This window comes from Nematolebias whitei, chromosome 5 (genome assembly GCF_014905685.2).
Source record: "Nematolebias whitei isolate Nwh7 chromosome 5, NemWhi1, whole genome shotgun sequence".
Taxonomy (NCBI): Eukaryota; Metazoa; Chordata; class Actinopteri; order Cyprinodontiformes; family Rivulidae; genus Nematolebias; species Nematolebias whitei.
The window spans coordinates 39,581,327-39,596,696 of record NC_056502.1 but is presented as its reverse complement, the minus strand read 5'-3'; the positions used below and the strand labels follow the sequence as shown (position 1 = coordinate 39,596,696).

The following is a 15,370-nucleotide window of genomic DNA, read 5'->3' as shown; positions in this document are numbered from 1 at the left end:
TATATATATATATATATATATATATATATATCTGTATGCTTACATACAGAGTAGCTCCTACCCACTTGAATATGTTGCACCAAAACCGTTAAGGTTTACTTGCATTCCCGGTTCAATTCCAGTCCAGAAAAAACATATATCTTTGAAAACCACAAACATTCACTATTTAAATCCCTCAGCGACAGGGGACATTGGTGTTCCGCTTGTTAGTTAATTTTTTTTAATTTTCATCTTTTCTCTGCTACAGAGCCAACTATCTCCTGTCAGCAAAGGCAAATACAGAGAATACCTGGGAAAACTGGACCTCCAGTATGGAAAACTACTGGTAAATATTTGCACATATTTAAACAGTGTTTGTGGATGATTCTTTTGATCTTTTTCTAAATTTTCCTGATCACAATTTGTTTCAGAACTCTTCCAAGTCCCGCCTGAGGAACTTGGACTCGCTGCACGCCTTTGTCACTGCTGCAACCAAGGAACTGATGTGGCTAAACGACAAAGAGGAGGAGGAGGTCAACTACGACTGGAGTGACAGAAACACCAACATGACAGCTAAGAAGGAAAACTACTCTGTGGGTTTGAAAAGAAGAACATCAGTTATTGAGAATCATCTCTTTAGATTTACAAACATGATTTTATTGAATTTACTGTAATGTAATATATTCAGAGTCTCATGCGGGAGCTGGAACTAAGGGAAAAGAAGGTCACTGATATCCAGGCTATGGGAGACAAACTCGTCAATGATGGACATCCTGGCAAGAAGACGGTTGAGGTGACTACAGAAACAGTTTCTACTGAAGAACAGAGATGAGAAGCATATCATGCAAACACTAAAGCCTGTCATTAACCCACTGTTATACTTTACTGGGCTCCTCTAGGCCTTCACTGCTGCCCTGCAGACTCAGTGGAGCTGGATCCTGCAGCTGTGCTGCTGCATAGAGGTTCATCTTAAAGAAAACACAGCTTACTACCAGGTAAATAACACAAATTATGCTTTTGTTGAAGTTGATGGTTGGCAAAATTACAACTACTTCGTCGTGAATCTTTATATTGCACAGATAGGCTTCCATAACGCTGTGACCCTCACATGTCTGCTTTCATTGCAGTTCTTTGCTGATGTAAAAGAAGCTCAGGACAAGATGAATAAAATGCAGGAGAGCATGAAAAAGAAATACAGCTGTGATCGCTCCACGACAGCCACACGTCTGGAGGATCTGCTGCAGGATGCTGTGGTGGGTAGATGATTATCGTTCATGTTTGTAAATGAATAATTAAAAACACAGCATATAAAGAGAATGGCAATGGTTCTTATTCCAATGTATTTGTTTTTCACAGGATGAGAAGGAACAGCTGAATGAGTTTAAGACTCTGGTGTCTGGGCTGAACAAGAGAGCCAAGTCCATCATCCAGCTGAAACCTCGCAGTCCCACCACCCCCATTAAAGGCAAACTGCCCATTCAGGCCGTCTGCGACTTCAAGCAGCAGGAGGTTAGAACTATCAGGCAGCAGTGGCATTTACTGATATACCAGCGTTATCGTCATACAACAGATCCTGAGTGTTTCTTCTGCTTCAGATCACTGTTCACAGAGGAGATGAGTGCGCCCTCCTCAACAACTCTCAGCCCTTTAAGTGGAAGGTTCTGAACCGCTCTGGAAACGAAGCAGTCGTTCCTTCTGTCTGCTTCCTTGTGCTTCCAGTCAACAAGGAGGCTGTGGACGGTGTGTCAAGGTGAGAATACAGAGGCACGTAGTCGATGGCAGTATTTGAATGGACATGCTACAATAAAAAAAATAAAAACTTTTTTACTCTCTTTTGAAAGTCTCATTTCTGTGGCACTTTAACTCACACATTATTTCTGCTCTAGTTTGGACGCGGACCATCAGCAGATAGTGTCCATGTGGCAGATGCTTCATATCAACATGAAGAGTCTGCTGTCTTGGCAGTACCTGATGAGAGATTTTACTCAGATTCGCTCCTGGAATATCAGCATGGTTGGTATTAGTGTTTTTTTTTTTTTTTTTAAAGGTTACAAGTTAAAATTTAGGCTACTTTTAAAAAATTTAAACTAAATTAACTAAAGGCTTAGCATTTCATATTCATGCCTGAGTTTCAATTTGATGAGCTGAAGGAAGAATAAAAAAAAAGGTTTTGTGAATTCTCACGCATTCTGCAAGACGTGAGATCCATCTGTCAGCACTCAGCGTGCATGCTGTGAATGACTCTTTGATACATCAAATTTCAGCCTCATGTCTGTAAAAGTGACTGGCTTGTATCCATTTTTTGTGTTAGCTAGCTGCAGCAGCTAACTTGAATTAAGCTAAAAGTTGTAGATAAGCATACAATAATTACAGAGTTTAATTGAAATCTCCACTGGTTCATGAGATTTTATGAACCCAATAGGCAAATGAATACCCACCCATGTAAAAACATCAGCTGTCTGTTGCTTTTGAGTTACAAGTGATGAAATGCAAACATCAGACTGAAAAGTAAAATAAACAACAACATAGATGAATGTTTCAGCTGTCTGAGATCATGTAATGAGTCTGACTCCAACCTGGTGGAAGTAAAATGGAAAAGTTCCACTTCAGTTCTGCATTCATGCCAATTCTTTGTTGTTGTTGTTTTCCCCCTCTGCAGTTAAAGACCATGAAACCAGAGGAGTACCGGCTGATCATGAGAAACCTGGAACTCCACTACCAGGACTTCATGCGTGACAGCCAGGACTCAAAGGTCTTTGGCCCTGATGACCGCATGCAGATCGAGGAGGACTACACCAAATGCACCCAGCATTTTGACAATCTGCTTCGTTCCATGGAGAAAGGTATGAGGTGCTCTAAAAACGGGGGGGAGGGGGGATTGTTTTGCAATATCCTTGTTATTACCAAGCAAAACAAAGGAATATGTATGCATAGCACTATAAAAGTATAAAAATTTGACTTCACCTTTCAGGACAAATGGCAGGTAGGGTCAAAGGTGAGTGGCATCAGATAAAGTCAGCTAGAAGCCTTGAAATGATTTGTATCCTCAGTTTGGAGCTTTGGGTGGAGTGTCCAAACATGAACATCCATCATAGATTAGTTTCACGTGTGACTGCATGTTGTTTTGGCTCCTGAGTTACTTTATTTACTAACCATGTTAGGTGCTAATAGTTGCTGCTGTTTGACATGCAGTCATTTAAATAAATCTATACATGCAGCAACATTTATGTGGTAAAGATGAATAAAGTGTTTGAGACACAGCACGTGAAGAACAGCATGTAGGATCTTGTACTAAATGGAATGTTTGAGAATTTGATCAGTATTTGGAAAAACATAATATCTTAATTAGGTACTACGATCAATTCCTGAGTATTTCATACAATGGTGCTTCATGCATTTCAGTTAATGCAACTTTTTAAATGGACTGTACTTATGTAGCACCCTTCTATCTTACTGAGATACTCAAAGCTCTTTACACTACAATCTGTGCCTCATTTACCCATTCATACAGCACTCTACTAGATCTCTACAAAGCTAATTGAACAAATCATTCTAAAGAGAATAATCAGAGCTTTATCACATTCATACACTGATGGGACACACATCAGAGGCAACGAGGGATTCAATGTCTTGCCCTGAGACACTTCGACCTGTGACTGCTGGTGGATTCGAACCCCCAACTCTTGCATTGGAGGACGACTGCTCTAACCACTCAGCCACAGCCGCCCAGCTTGCTTATTTGTTGGAGATAAATATTCTTACTTTACCTCACTTACTCAAAAAGAGCCACGCTCGACGACAGGAGATGATTTTTAACCATTTTTTACTTGCAGGGACAGATTTTCAGGACAGGTTACACAGATATACAGGAAGTACACGCATGAAGCCCAGTCACAAGAATCTGCTACAAGCTGTGTGTGAAGCTTGTTTTTATACCCTTACAGTTCAGCCGAGCTCACAGACTTGAAGGTGTGACCTTGGAGTGTCAGCTGTGCCTCACTCAGCTCCTCATCCAGCTTTCTACTAAGCCAAACATATGGTTCATGGGCAGAGTTAACATTCTCAGCCACAGTAGTTAAAAACATACATAAACTCTGACCAAAAATTCCCTAACAATATTCAACAAAATGCTTCTTACTACAGATTATTTTTCTGTATTATTTATGTTCTAATACAATACAACTCCTTTCACACAGGTCAGCAGGATGAGACTCTGCGTAAGAACTATATTTCCGAGCTTAAAGACTTGCGTTTGCGCATCGAGGACTGTGAGGCTCAGACTGTGGCCCGCATCCGCAAACCAGTGGAAAAAGAGCCTCTGAGAGAATGTGCCCAGAAAAGAACAGAGCAGCAGGTAAACTATTGCAACTTCAGTTAAATCTGTCTTGCATCATCGCTTTGAATCCAGTTTTCTGTTTCTCTGTAATCCTGTTAACACTGATGTTGTTTTGTTCCACAGAAAGTCCAGGGAGCGCTTGAAGGCCTTAAGAAGGACCTGGATAAGGTGTCTGTAAAGACACAGGAGGTGTTGGCTTCTCCTCAGCAGTCTGCTTCAACCCCTGTGCTGCGCTCAGAGCTTGACGTTACTGTGCAGAAGATGGACCACGTCTACATGCTCTCCTCTGTTTACCTTGAGAAGTAAGTTTCCAAGTACTTACTCTAAAAGAAAAATGCATTATTTTAAACTCATGTTTGTTGGGAATTGTAAATATGTTGTGAGCATGATAACTTGAAAAACAAGGTATGCATCAACTTTTATTTTGGCGTGTGGCTACAGCTAGACATAAGAAAGATACATTTCAAAAATTAGGTTGTCACATCAAAATCCAAGATAGCCACCAACACACATTAAAGATGCCGCCCCGTCATTTGAGGAAAATATGCTTTCTAAGTTTTTTATTGCTTGAAATCCATTGGCGTCAAAAGCATTTGCAATGTGTGTGTGACGTGTGTGTGTGTGTGTGTGTGTGTAGGGGTGAGGGGGTATTTTAACAGGTTGTTAAACATCTATGTTTACCTACATAATTAAACACTCACTTCAACAGTGCCCCCACCCGGTCAACAACTGTCAGCATTAACGTAGCGCCAAGCTAGCAGCGCACAATACAGACATGCTGGCTAAGATGCTACAGATGTGGCGCTCTGCTTCTCTCACAAATCCTATCCCCCCCACCCCACCCCGGTCAACAACTGCAGGCACTAAGGTGACGGTAAACTAGCACAAAACTACTCCTGCTCCCCCGCGCCATCAAGTAATGTAGGGGAAACACTGCATGAGGTGTAGTGAGTTGTTGTAGGTAACCAGGAAAACACGGAGTGGACTTTTAGTAGTTTGAGTATTCTCCTATCAATGAAGTGGAATGGATTAGTCGACGAAGAAAGAGAAACAGCACCGAGTGAACTAATATTTCATGATAAATGTGTATGTGTGTAGGGAGTGTCCACACAAATATTTTTTTTAATGTGAGGGGGACCTGTCCCCATCACATATAATTGTTGCAACGCCTATGGCTTACTTGAGTAATTAGAGTGGCCCCTGGGGTGGCTGAAGATTACTGTATAGTGGACAAGGCCACTGGTCACCCCCTGGCTCCACCTTTGTGCCTGGTGGTGGATAACATTGCTCCTCCACTTTCCAAGATCTGTCACTCTGTGCTGCCTCAGACAAGCAAGATAATAATAATAAAACCACCTCAGTTCCTGTACACATTGTAGCTCCACTTGAATATCTTTCACCAGAAACATTAAGGTTTACTTGTATTCCCTGTTCAGTTCCAGTACAGAAAAACAATCCAAAACTACAAATTCTTCAAATTCCTCAGGGATGGGGGACACTGACATACATCTTGTTACTCTTCTAAATTTATTAATGCCTCTTCCCTCAGGCTGAAGACTGTGGACATGGTTATCCGCAACACTCAGGGTGCTGAGGGTGTCCTGAAGCAGTATGAGGACTGTCTGCGGGAGGTTCACACTGTGCCTAGTGATGTCAAGGAAGTAGAGACTCAAAGGACTAAGCTCAAGGTAACAACATGATGTAACTGTTAAAACATAAATATGTTACAACTTTTATTGTGCCCAAACTCCATCTGGTGTTTGTTGAGGGAATTTTATCACATTTTCTCACAACAAACCGGCTACGTTTTTATTTGGCCATGACAGAAAATGCGAGCTGAAGCTGAGGGGGAACAGCCAGTGTTCGACTCCATGGAGGAGGAGCTGAAGAAAGCTTCTGCTGTGAGCGACAAGATGTCCCGCGTGCACAGCGAACGAGATGCTGAGCTGGACCACTACCGCCAGCTCACGTCTAGTCTCCAGGACCGCTGGAAAGCAGTGTTCACCCAGATCGACCTTCGCCAGAGAGAGCTGGAGCAGCTCGGTCGGCAGCTCGGTTATTATCGGGAGAGCTACGATCAGCTAATTCGCTGGATAACTGACGCCAAGCAAAGGCAGGAGAAGATCCAGGCTATGCCCATCACCGACAGCAAAACGCTGAAAGACCAGCTTGCCCAGGAAAAGGTATTTATACACCTTCACAGTGTCACTTTTATTTTGTTCTTGAATAAATCAACTGAGACGTGTTTTTCAAACAGAAACTGCTGGATGAGATTGAACAGAACAAAGACAAAGTGGACGAGTGTCAAAATTATGCCAAAGCATACATTGATACTATTAAGGTGAGCTTTAAACGTCAAAATCTTGCATGCACGTCACATATAGAGGACTTACTTTGAGCATTACTGATGATCTTTTTTTACAAACAGGATTATGAGCTGCAGTTGGTGGCCTACAGGGCTCAGGTGGAGCCTCTTAGTGCTCCCCTGAAGAAAACCAAACTGGATTCTGCTTCTGACAACATCATTCAGGAGGTGCGTTTTTATGCTTCAGCACAAGAGATAACTTGTAAAATGATGCACATTTGTATGCACAACCTCTTCACTTTAAAGCAGTACGAGTGGCAACAACTATGGTGGTTGTCGGGCAGGTACTAGAACCACAGCTGAACTAGAATAAGAACTGAACTTTATCATATCAATTTATTTTACGCCCAGCGAAAGGCGGACGTAAAACGAGGTAGTCTCTGTCCATCTGTACGTCCATGAACTTCCTCTTGTCCTGCCCTTCGTCATACAAATTTGCATCACTAGACAGCAAGTGACACACACTTGTCAGTACTCACGCTTCAAGATCAAGGTCACAAATCAAGGTCAATTTTAAAACAAGGTCTTTGCTTGACCGGCTCATAACTTCTGACCAGTTCAGCACAATTGAATGAATCTTGATACACATTTATACCACCACTAGACAACATGTCACATAATCTTCTCATCAACCCAGCACTAAGATCAAAGTGACAAATCAATGTCAAATCAGTGTTTCCCCTAGATTAGCTTCCTTGGTGGGGTGCTCATGGTACTTTTTTTTGGTGCTACTTTGCTGCTGGGTTGTTGTTGTTTTTGTTTTGTTTGTTTTTTTTTGGGGGGGGGGCAGGCAAAGTGGTTCATCAGCATTTGTATTGCGCCCCTTGTTATATTAATATCAACAGCTGTCGATGGGTGGGTGGGGGCGGTACACAGAGCGCTCGGTATATGATGGTAGGGGAAACACTGAAAATGTTACACAAGGTTTTTGCTTGTCTCAGTCTTTGCTTTAGATTTCTGTATGATAGTTAGAGGGGCGTAATGTGCTGTATGCAGTACTCCTGTTTTAGGAAACTAAACCATACGTAGTTCTTGATATGTTAATTGGTGTTTTTATTAGGGGTGCACTGATAAATCAGCCGGCCGATTTATCGGCCCCGATTTCTTTAATTTACGGAAATCGGAAATTGGCCGATACTTGTATGAGAAACCGATTTTACAGATTTTTTTTTGGTTTTAAGAACAATTGTCTGAACTTTATTTATATTTCAGAACACTACCTCATGGTCAGTTAAAACAAGTTTGTATTGTTTCTAGGATATTGTTCAAGGGTATGTTTTTAAATAAAATAAGATTGGAAAATGGAAGGTGCATTGTGAACTGATAACACCTGACAGTGTCGCTTATGAAACAAAATCAGTATCAGCCAAAATCAGAATCGGCAAGTCAGACTTTTTAGAAATCAGTGATTGGCCAGAAAACTTCAATCGGTGCGCCCCTAGATTTATATAGATTGACCAGTTTATTTACAATTGCAAATGTTGTGTATGTATATTTTTTGATATAATGAAAGCACTGACTGCTTGTGTGGACGAAAAACACATTATAAAGTGCTTTTTAACGAACCTTGGAAAATGTAAAAGTTGTACTAACAGTATGGACAATGAATCATCGGCCTAAAGTTGACTCATTTCCAAACGTTGCGTGTTTCTCCTACTGTAGTATGTAACACTCAGGACCAAGTACAGTGAGCTGATGACGCTGACTAATCAGTACATCAAGTTCATCATGGACACACAGCGCCGCTTGGAGGACGAGGAGGTATGTGACAACTGGCTGAGGGTCCCAAACAAACTAAACCCTAACATTACTTAACTAACCAACCAAGCAAAACAAACAACATGGATTCCACACTGATCTGTGGAAGTGCATACACCCACCGACACCCCCACCCACACTGTTTTCTGTTTTTTCTGTCACACTTTAATTCACATTACATTTATTGTATGGGTGACAAATAATTCCTTTGCACTGGATATGCTTGAAACATTGGCATGCTGTAGCTGACTCATGAGCTCGAGAAGCAAGATGTTTTGTAACGTTCATACAAAATGAGCTAAATTCAAACGATGCATGTGTTTATGCTGAGGTTCAACTAAGAACGGGACCAAAGTACATTATGGACTCAATTGTGTTTTTATATTTATCTTCCGGGAAGCCAGATCTGCTGGTTTGCTTTTAAAGTGCTCTTAAAACTATGTTCTTCGAGCCTTTTGAACATCTTAAAGCTTTTCTTTGGCTTACCTTAAGTGGAGGTAAGCCAAAGAGGTAAAATAGGTTTCTTTTTCTTTGAATGATTCATAGATCAGCATAAAGTAATATACATAAACTATTCTTCTGAACAAGAATTAAACTGAAAAGGGAGGAAATTGAAAGAATTTCAGAAATCCTGGAGCGCTATCAAGACCATTAAAAAAAGAAAGCCTGCTCCATGGGAAACAAAGATCTGAGGGGTGTCCCGTCACTTTACTACAGAACTGTAATCAATCAGGAAGTCTGTTAATGAGACATCTTCCTGTGTATAAAACTAGAGTGACTAGATCCAGCATCGTGCACATCCATACGTGCTGCTTCATTTCCATTCATTTTGTGTTGCGCCATTGTAGAACTAGAATGAGGGGTTCTTTCTTTCACTTCTTTGAATCGTCTCTTTCTTTCTTACGCCACTCACTGATTTCTGGAGGTCAAACTCAAAGTTATAACTCTGCTGGACAGTCGGATCATCTTTGGATTCAAATCTTTTATTTTTCCCCAAATAACACAAATTTAAAATTTTACATTCTTTTCTAACCCAATGTTTTTTGTGTCCTTGCTTCTTTTAACTGCTTGCCAGTGCTTTGCCATGTTTGAGCATAAAGGAGGTAAATGATTCTGTCCTAGGTACATGTCTAATTCATTACCCTCTTTCATCCTATCATCTGTTTGTCTCAAACTCTATTCTGACTTTTCACTCCATGTTTAATTTCAGTTTTCACGTCTTCTGTACATAAACAGCTACTGTTCCTGACAGCCTCGTTTCTAATGTCCTGACTGACAGCATCTACTTTAAATGTTCAGCTTGTTTGTCAATTTATGAGAATTTGCAACTCTTACTAATCTTTTTTCAGTCCTGACTAACACACCACTTGAATCTTCTTCTTTTTTTTTTACTTTTCCTTTCTTTTCAATTCTATTTTGTCTCAAACGGTGATTTAAAGAACCCCCAGTGCAAGGGATGGTTTAAAAACTATACAAATGAAATGGTGTAAAAACAGTCCTAACTCTGCTTGAATAAAACTTATAACCACTGACTTAATGGGGTATAAAGCTGTTTCCATGAAACAGAACCCCACCTACCTACTGCAAATATCTGCTAAATGTATATTTCAGTAGTGATCACACACAATATATATATAACTGAGTTTGTCCTACAGCTACAGATGCATGCCATGATTTTCTTGCTGTGTTGTGAAGTGATGTTTTGTTTCCATACATTAATTGTCACATTCATATTTTCTGTTTTTGCTGAATGATCTTGTCATGATTGTTTAATTGCATTGTGAATTTAACATCACCTAATTGAATGTGCATCTAATTTGCATCTAGTGATTGAATTCTTCTTTGAGCTAATTTTAACATTAACATTGCTGAGGTACTGGATTACATTAATTTGCTCCTAAACAAGTGTGTTTTGGCTGTGATGACCAAAGTTTTAATGGTTTTAACCCACACTTTTGTGAGCTGGTTAATGTAACATGTTACCTTTATCCTATCATGCTTGATTGTAATCCTTTCTTTACCATTTGCTTCCACTAATGCAGAAAGCTGCACAGAAACTCAAAGCAGAAGAGCAGAAAAAGATGGCGGAGATGCAGGCTGAGTTAGACAAACAGAAGCAGTTAGCTGAAGCTCATGCAAAGGCCATTGCTAAAGCTGAAAAAGAGGCTCAAGAGCTGAAGCTCAGAATGCAGGAAGAAGTAAGCAGGAGAGAAAACGCTGCAGTAGATGCAGAAAACCAAAAACAGAACATTCAGCAGGAGCTGCATGAGCTCAAAAACATCTCAGAGCAGCAGATCAAAAGCAAAAGCCAGCAGGTGGATGAAGCTCTTCACAGCCGAGTCAAGATTGAGGAGGAAATCCGCCTCATCAGGATCCAACTTGAGACAACTATAAAACAAAAGGCCACTGCAGAGTCTGAACTCGGTCAACTTCGCGACAGAGCAGCCGAAGCTGAGAAACTCAGGAAGGCAGCTCAAGAAGAGGCAGAGAAGCTCCGTAAACAAGTTAATGAAGAGACGCAAAAGAAGCGTCTGGCGGAAGAGGAACTCAAACGGAAATCCGAAGCCGAGAAGGAGGCTGCAAAGCTAAAGCAAAAAGCCCTTGAAGACCTTGAGAACCTCAGGAGGCAGGCAGAGGAAGCTGAGAGACAAGTCAAGCAAGCAGAAATTGAAAAGGAAAGACAAATTCAAGTGGCTCATGAGGCAGCCCAGAAAAGTGCTGCTGCCGTGCTCCAGAGCAAACACACCTCGTACGTGGAAAAGACCTCACAGTTGGAGGAGTCGCTCAAGCAAGAGCACGGTGCTGTCATTCAGCTGCAACAAGAAGCGGCTCATCTCAAGAAACAACAGGAGAATGCAGAAAACGCCCGGGAGGAGGCAGAAAAGGAGCTTGAAAAATGGAGACAGAAAGCCAATGAGGCCCTTCGTCTAAGACTCCAGGCTGAAGAGGAGGCACATAAAAAGAGCCTCGCTCAAGAAGAAGCTGAAAAACAAAAAGAGGAGGCTGAACGGGAGGCGAAGAAGAGAGCCAAAGCTGAAGAGTCGGCGCTGAAACAGAAAGACATGGCCGAGCAAGAACTTGAGAGGCAGAGAAGAGTGGCTGAGAGTACTTCCCAGCAGAAGCTCACTGCAGAACAGGAGCTCATTCGACTCAGGGCGGATTATGACAACGGAGAGCAACAGAGGTCCCTACTTGAGGATGAACTCTACCGCCTGAAGAACGAAGTTGTTGCAGCTCAGCAACAAAGAAAACAGCTGGAAGACGAACTAGCCAAAGTAAGAAGCGAGATGGATTTGCTCATCCAGATGAAGTCCAAAGCTGAGAAAGAGTCCATGTCCAACACAGAAAAAAGCAAACAGCTTCTTGAAGCAGAAGCTACCAAGATGAGAGACCTGGCAGAAGAGGCAAGCAGGCTTAGAGCCATCGCAGAGGAGGCCAAGCATCAGCGTCAGATTGCAGAAGAAGAAGCTACTCGTCAGAGAGCAGAGGCTGAGAGGATTCTCAAAGAGAAGCTTGCTGCGATCAGCGATGCCACTCGCCTAAAAACAGAAGCCGAAATTGCCCTGAAAGAGAAGGAGGCAGAAAACGAGAGGCTCCGACGTCAAGCTGAGGATGAAGCTTATCAGAGAAAAGCTCTAGAAGACCAGGCAAACCAGCACAAGCAAGACATTGACGAAAAGATAGTCCAACTCAAAAAGTCATCTGACGCAGAAATGGAAAGACAAAGAGCGTTGGTGGACGACACGCTCAAACAGAAGCGAGTCGTTGAAGAAGAAATCAGAATCCTGAAGCTCAACTTTGAGAAGGCGTCATCTGGAAAACTGGACCTGGAGCTAGAGCTGAACAAGCTGAAAAATATCGCTGAGGAAACTCAACAAAGCAAGCTCAGAGCAGAGGAGGAGGCCGAGAAGCTGAGGAAGCTTGCCCTTGAGGAGGAGAAGAGGAGGAAGGAAGCAGAAGAAAAGGTCAAGAAGATCGCTGCTGCAGAAGAAGAGGCAGCTAGGCAACGAAAGGTGGCCCAAGACGAGCTCGAACGCTTAAAAAAGAGAGCAGAAGAAGCCAGGAAGCAGAAAGACGAGGCTGACCAAGAAGCAGAGAAGCAGATCACGGTGGCCCATCAAGCAGCTCTGAAATGCAGTGCAGCTGAGCAGCAAGTGCAAAGTGTTCTTGCTCAACAAAAGGAGGACAGCATGATGCAACAGAAACTTAAGGACGAGTACGAGAAAGCCAAGAAACTTGCCAAAGAGGCTGAAGCTGCCAAGGAGAAGGCAGAACGGGAGGCAACTCTCCTTCGTCAGCAAGCAGAAGAAGCAGAACGGCAAAAAGCTGCTGCGGAGCAGGAAGCTACAAACCAAGCTAAAGCTCAAGAAGATGCTGAGAGGTTGAGGAAGGAGGCTGAGTTTGAAGCCGCTAAACGAGCACAGGCAGAAGCGGCAGCACTCATGCAAAAAGAGCAAGCGGATGCTGAAATGGCAAAGCACAAAAAGCTGGCTGAGCAAACCTTAAAACAGAAGTTTCAAGTGGAGCAAGAGCTCACAAAGGTCAAGCTTAAACTTGATGAAACAGATAAGCAGAAGTCTCTCCTGGACGATGAACTGCAGCGTCTGAAAGATGAGGTTGACGATGCTGTCAAACAAAAGACCCAAGTGGAGGAGGAGCTGTTCAAAGTCAAGGTTCAAATGGAGGAACTTCTCAAACTGAAAATCCGAATTGAGGAGGATAACCAGCGTCTAATCAGGAAAGACAAAGATAGCACGCAGAAGCTCCTTGCTGATGAGGCAGAGAAGATGAAAACACTTTCAGAAGATGCTGCTCGGCTTAGTGTTGAAGCCCAAGAGGCTGCTCGCTTGAGAAAACTTGCAGAAGAAGACCTCAACCATCAACGAGCGCTTGCAGAAAACATGCTCAAAGAGAAAATGCAGGCCATACAAGAAGCATCCAGGCTCAGAGCTGAGGCGGAGATGCTTCAGAGACAAAAAGACTTGGCTCAGGAGCAGGCGCAGAAGCTTCTGGAGGATAAGCAGCTAATGCAGCAGCGTCTAAACGAGGAAACGGAGGAATACCAGCGATCACTTGAAGCAGAGAGGAAAAGACAACTGGAGATCGTAGCTGAAGCTGAAAAACTAAGACTTCAGGTTTCTCTGCTCAGTGAAGCCCAGGCCAAAGCTGAGGAAGAAGCTAAAAAGTTCAAGAAACAGGCTGATACCGTTTCTGCTCGTCTTCATGAGACGGAAATTGCCACAAAAGAAAAACTGACTGCAGTTGAAAGACTGGAGTTTGAGAGGCTAAATACTGGCAAAGAAGCTGATGATTTACGCAAAGCTATTGCAGACCTAGAGAACGAGAAGGCTAGACTGAAAAAAGAGGCTGAAGACCTTCAAAATAAGTCACAAGAGGTATTGTGTCAAAAATGGCATAGCAGAGCAGCTCATGCCATTGATAACTGTCTAAAACTAACCCATGTTCTTCTCCAAAGCTCTCTTTCTGTCTCTGATTATACTAATCATGAATCTGTTTTAATTTTGAACATCAATTTACATTTATTTTTCTTACAGTGCACTTTGTTCATGCAGATCATATCCTGAATGCCTCCTCATATCCTGGAATGTTTCTCCATTCTGACACATTTCAACACATCTCTTTTCTTTTCCATTTCATAACTCAGATTAAATTTAAAAGCAATAAACACACAGTTTCCCTGGTATGTTTAAAACATTTACTTAAAGTGTACGTTACTACATACTATAAACATTACTAAAACATTGTCTTAAAGTTAAATAATACTACATTTATTTAACAAATTTCTTTTTAGCCATTTTCCAAAGAATTATAGGACAAAAATTAGACAAGTGACTTTGTGTCATTCATTTTTGATAGTTACTGTATGTTAGCTTCACCATTAAAGGAAAAGTTTGGACATTTGAGTAGGGTTTGGTGAAATAGGTATGAGTTAAATAATCTTACATGTTGTAAATGGCTTTTTGAATGGCCTCAGTTTGAAGATACAGAATCTGTGGTGATGATTGCTGCCACCTTAAAACAACCCATCACTGTAGATTACTGTATTGTTCTATAATATATTTTCTCAAGGAGCATGTAACATGCTCTGTGAGGTACAGTAGTCCCTCGCTACTTCGCGGTTTGTTTATCGCAGACTTGCTCTATCGCGGTTTTTCAAAATAAGATTGGACATGACACAGTTGGCTGATAGATGGATGAGCCGCACAATCGGCATGGAATTTTTATTTAAAATAAATTGTTTTAAAATATTTAGCACCTGCTGCACATTTGTGTAGCCCAGAGATGCAGAAAAAGCTTCCTCCTGCAGCTTTGTGCAGCCCACACTGCAGGATAAACGTCCTGCTGCAGCTGATCAGCTGTTCTCCGTGCAGGGCGGTGAAGTGGGCGTGGCCAAGAGCACATGCAGGTGGCAAAGAGCAAAGGAGGCAGGGAGCTGAAAACTTGACATGCTGTGCTCTTTTAGAGCGTTTAGACCATATGTGTCAAACTCAAGACCCGGGGGCCAAATGTGGCCCTCGTTGACATCTTATCTGGCGCCCAAGACGATATGTGAAACATAAAATACTTCTAGCTCTTGATTTTTTCAATAATCTTTGATTATGATGTCGAAAGCACAACAGAGAACATCAAATGAGACCAATCAAACTCTTGTTGAGGAACCTGTGACCAAGAAAATATGTCTGGTATCTGATTTGAGTTAATGTAGATTCTGAAATTGGCCTTTAGTTTGAAAAATGTTTTAATTTTGGCCCCCTTTTGTAAGTGAGTTTGACACCCCTGGTTTAGAGTTTAGAAACATTATTTAGAATATTGCAAGAGTGTGGGAAGGGTTTAAAATGCCTTAACATATACAGGCCCACCTTCTCTAACCTCTGCGCCACCACTCCCCCATTCCCTATATATATATATAT

The 15,370-nt window shown here is 41.9% G+C and overlaps 1 protein-coding gene across 7 annotated transcripts in view; it reads left to right on the top strand.

Moving 5' to 3' along the window:
* The window catches only part of LOC119409553 (plectin), a 175,947-nt gene that overhangs the window by 152,218 nt on the left and 8,359 nt on the right, over nt 1-15,370 (top strand). For 6 of the 7 annotated variants that reach the window (XM_037676455.1, XM_037676452.1, XM_037676451.1 and 3 more), the window contains exons 15-31: nt 248-325; nt 411-572; nt 668-772; nt 879-974; nt 1,107-1,232; nt 1,336-1,488; nt 1,575-1,729; nt 1,866-1,992; nt 2,639-2,822; nt 4,176-4,333; nt 4,439-4,617; nt 5,865-6,003; nt 6,142-6,498; nt 6,573-6,656; nt 6,744-6,848; nt 8,343-8,441; nt 10,481-13,834. In XM_037676455.1, coding sequence (XP_037532383.1) covers nt 248-325; nt 411-572; nt 668-772; nt 879-974; nt 1,107-1,232; nt 1,336-1,488; nt 1,575-1,729; nt 1,866-1,992; nt 2,639-2,822; nt 4,176-4,333; nt 4,439-4,617; nt 5,865-6,003; nt 6,142-6,498; nt 6,573-6,656; nt 6,744-6,848; nt 8,343-8,441; nt 10,481-13,834 — 5,661 coding nt within the window. The remainder of the gene's footprint in view (nt 1-247; nt 326-410; nt 573-667; nt 773-878; nt 975-1,106; nt 1,233-1,335; nt 1,489-1,574; nt 1,730-1,865; nt 1,993-2,638; nt 2,823-4,175; nt 4,334-4,438; nt 4,618-5,864; nt 6,004-6,141; nt 6,499-6,572; nt 6,657-6,743; nt 6,849-8,342; nt 8,442-10,480; nt 13,835-15,370) is intronic. The other variant, XM_037676457.1, reaches the window with a different exon arrangement.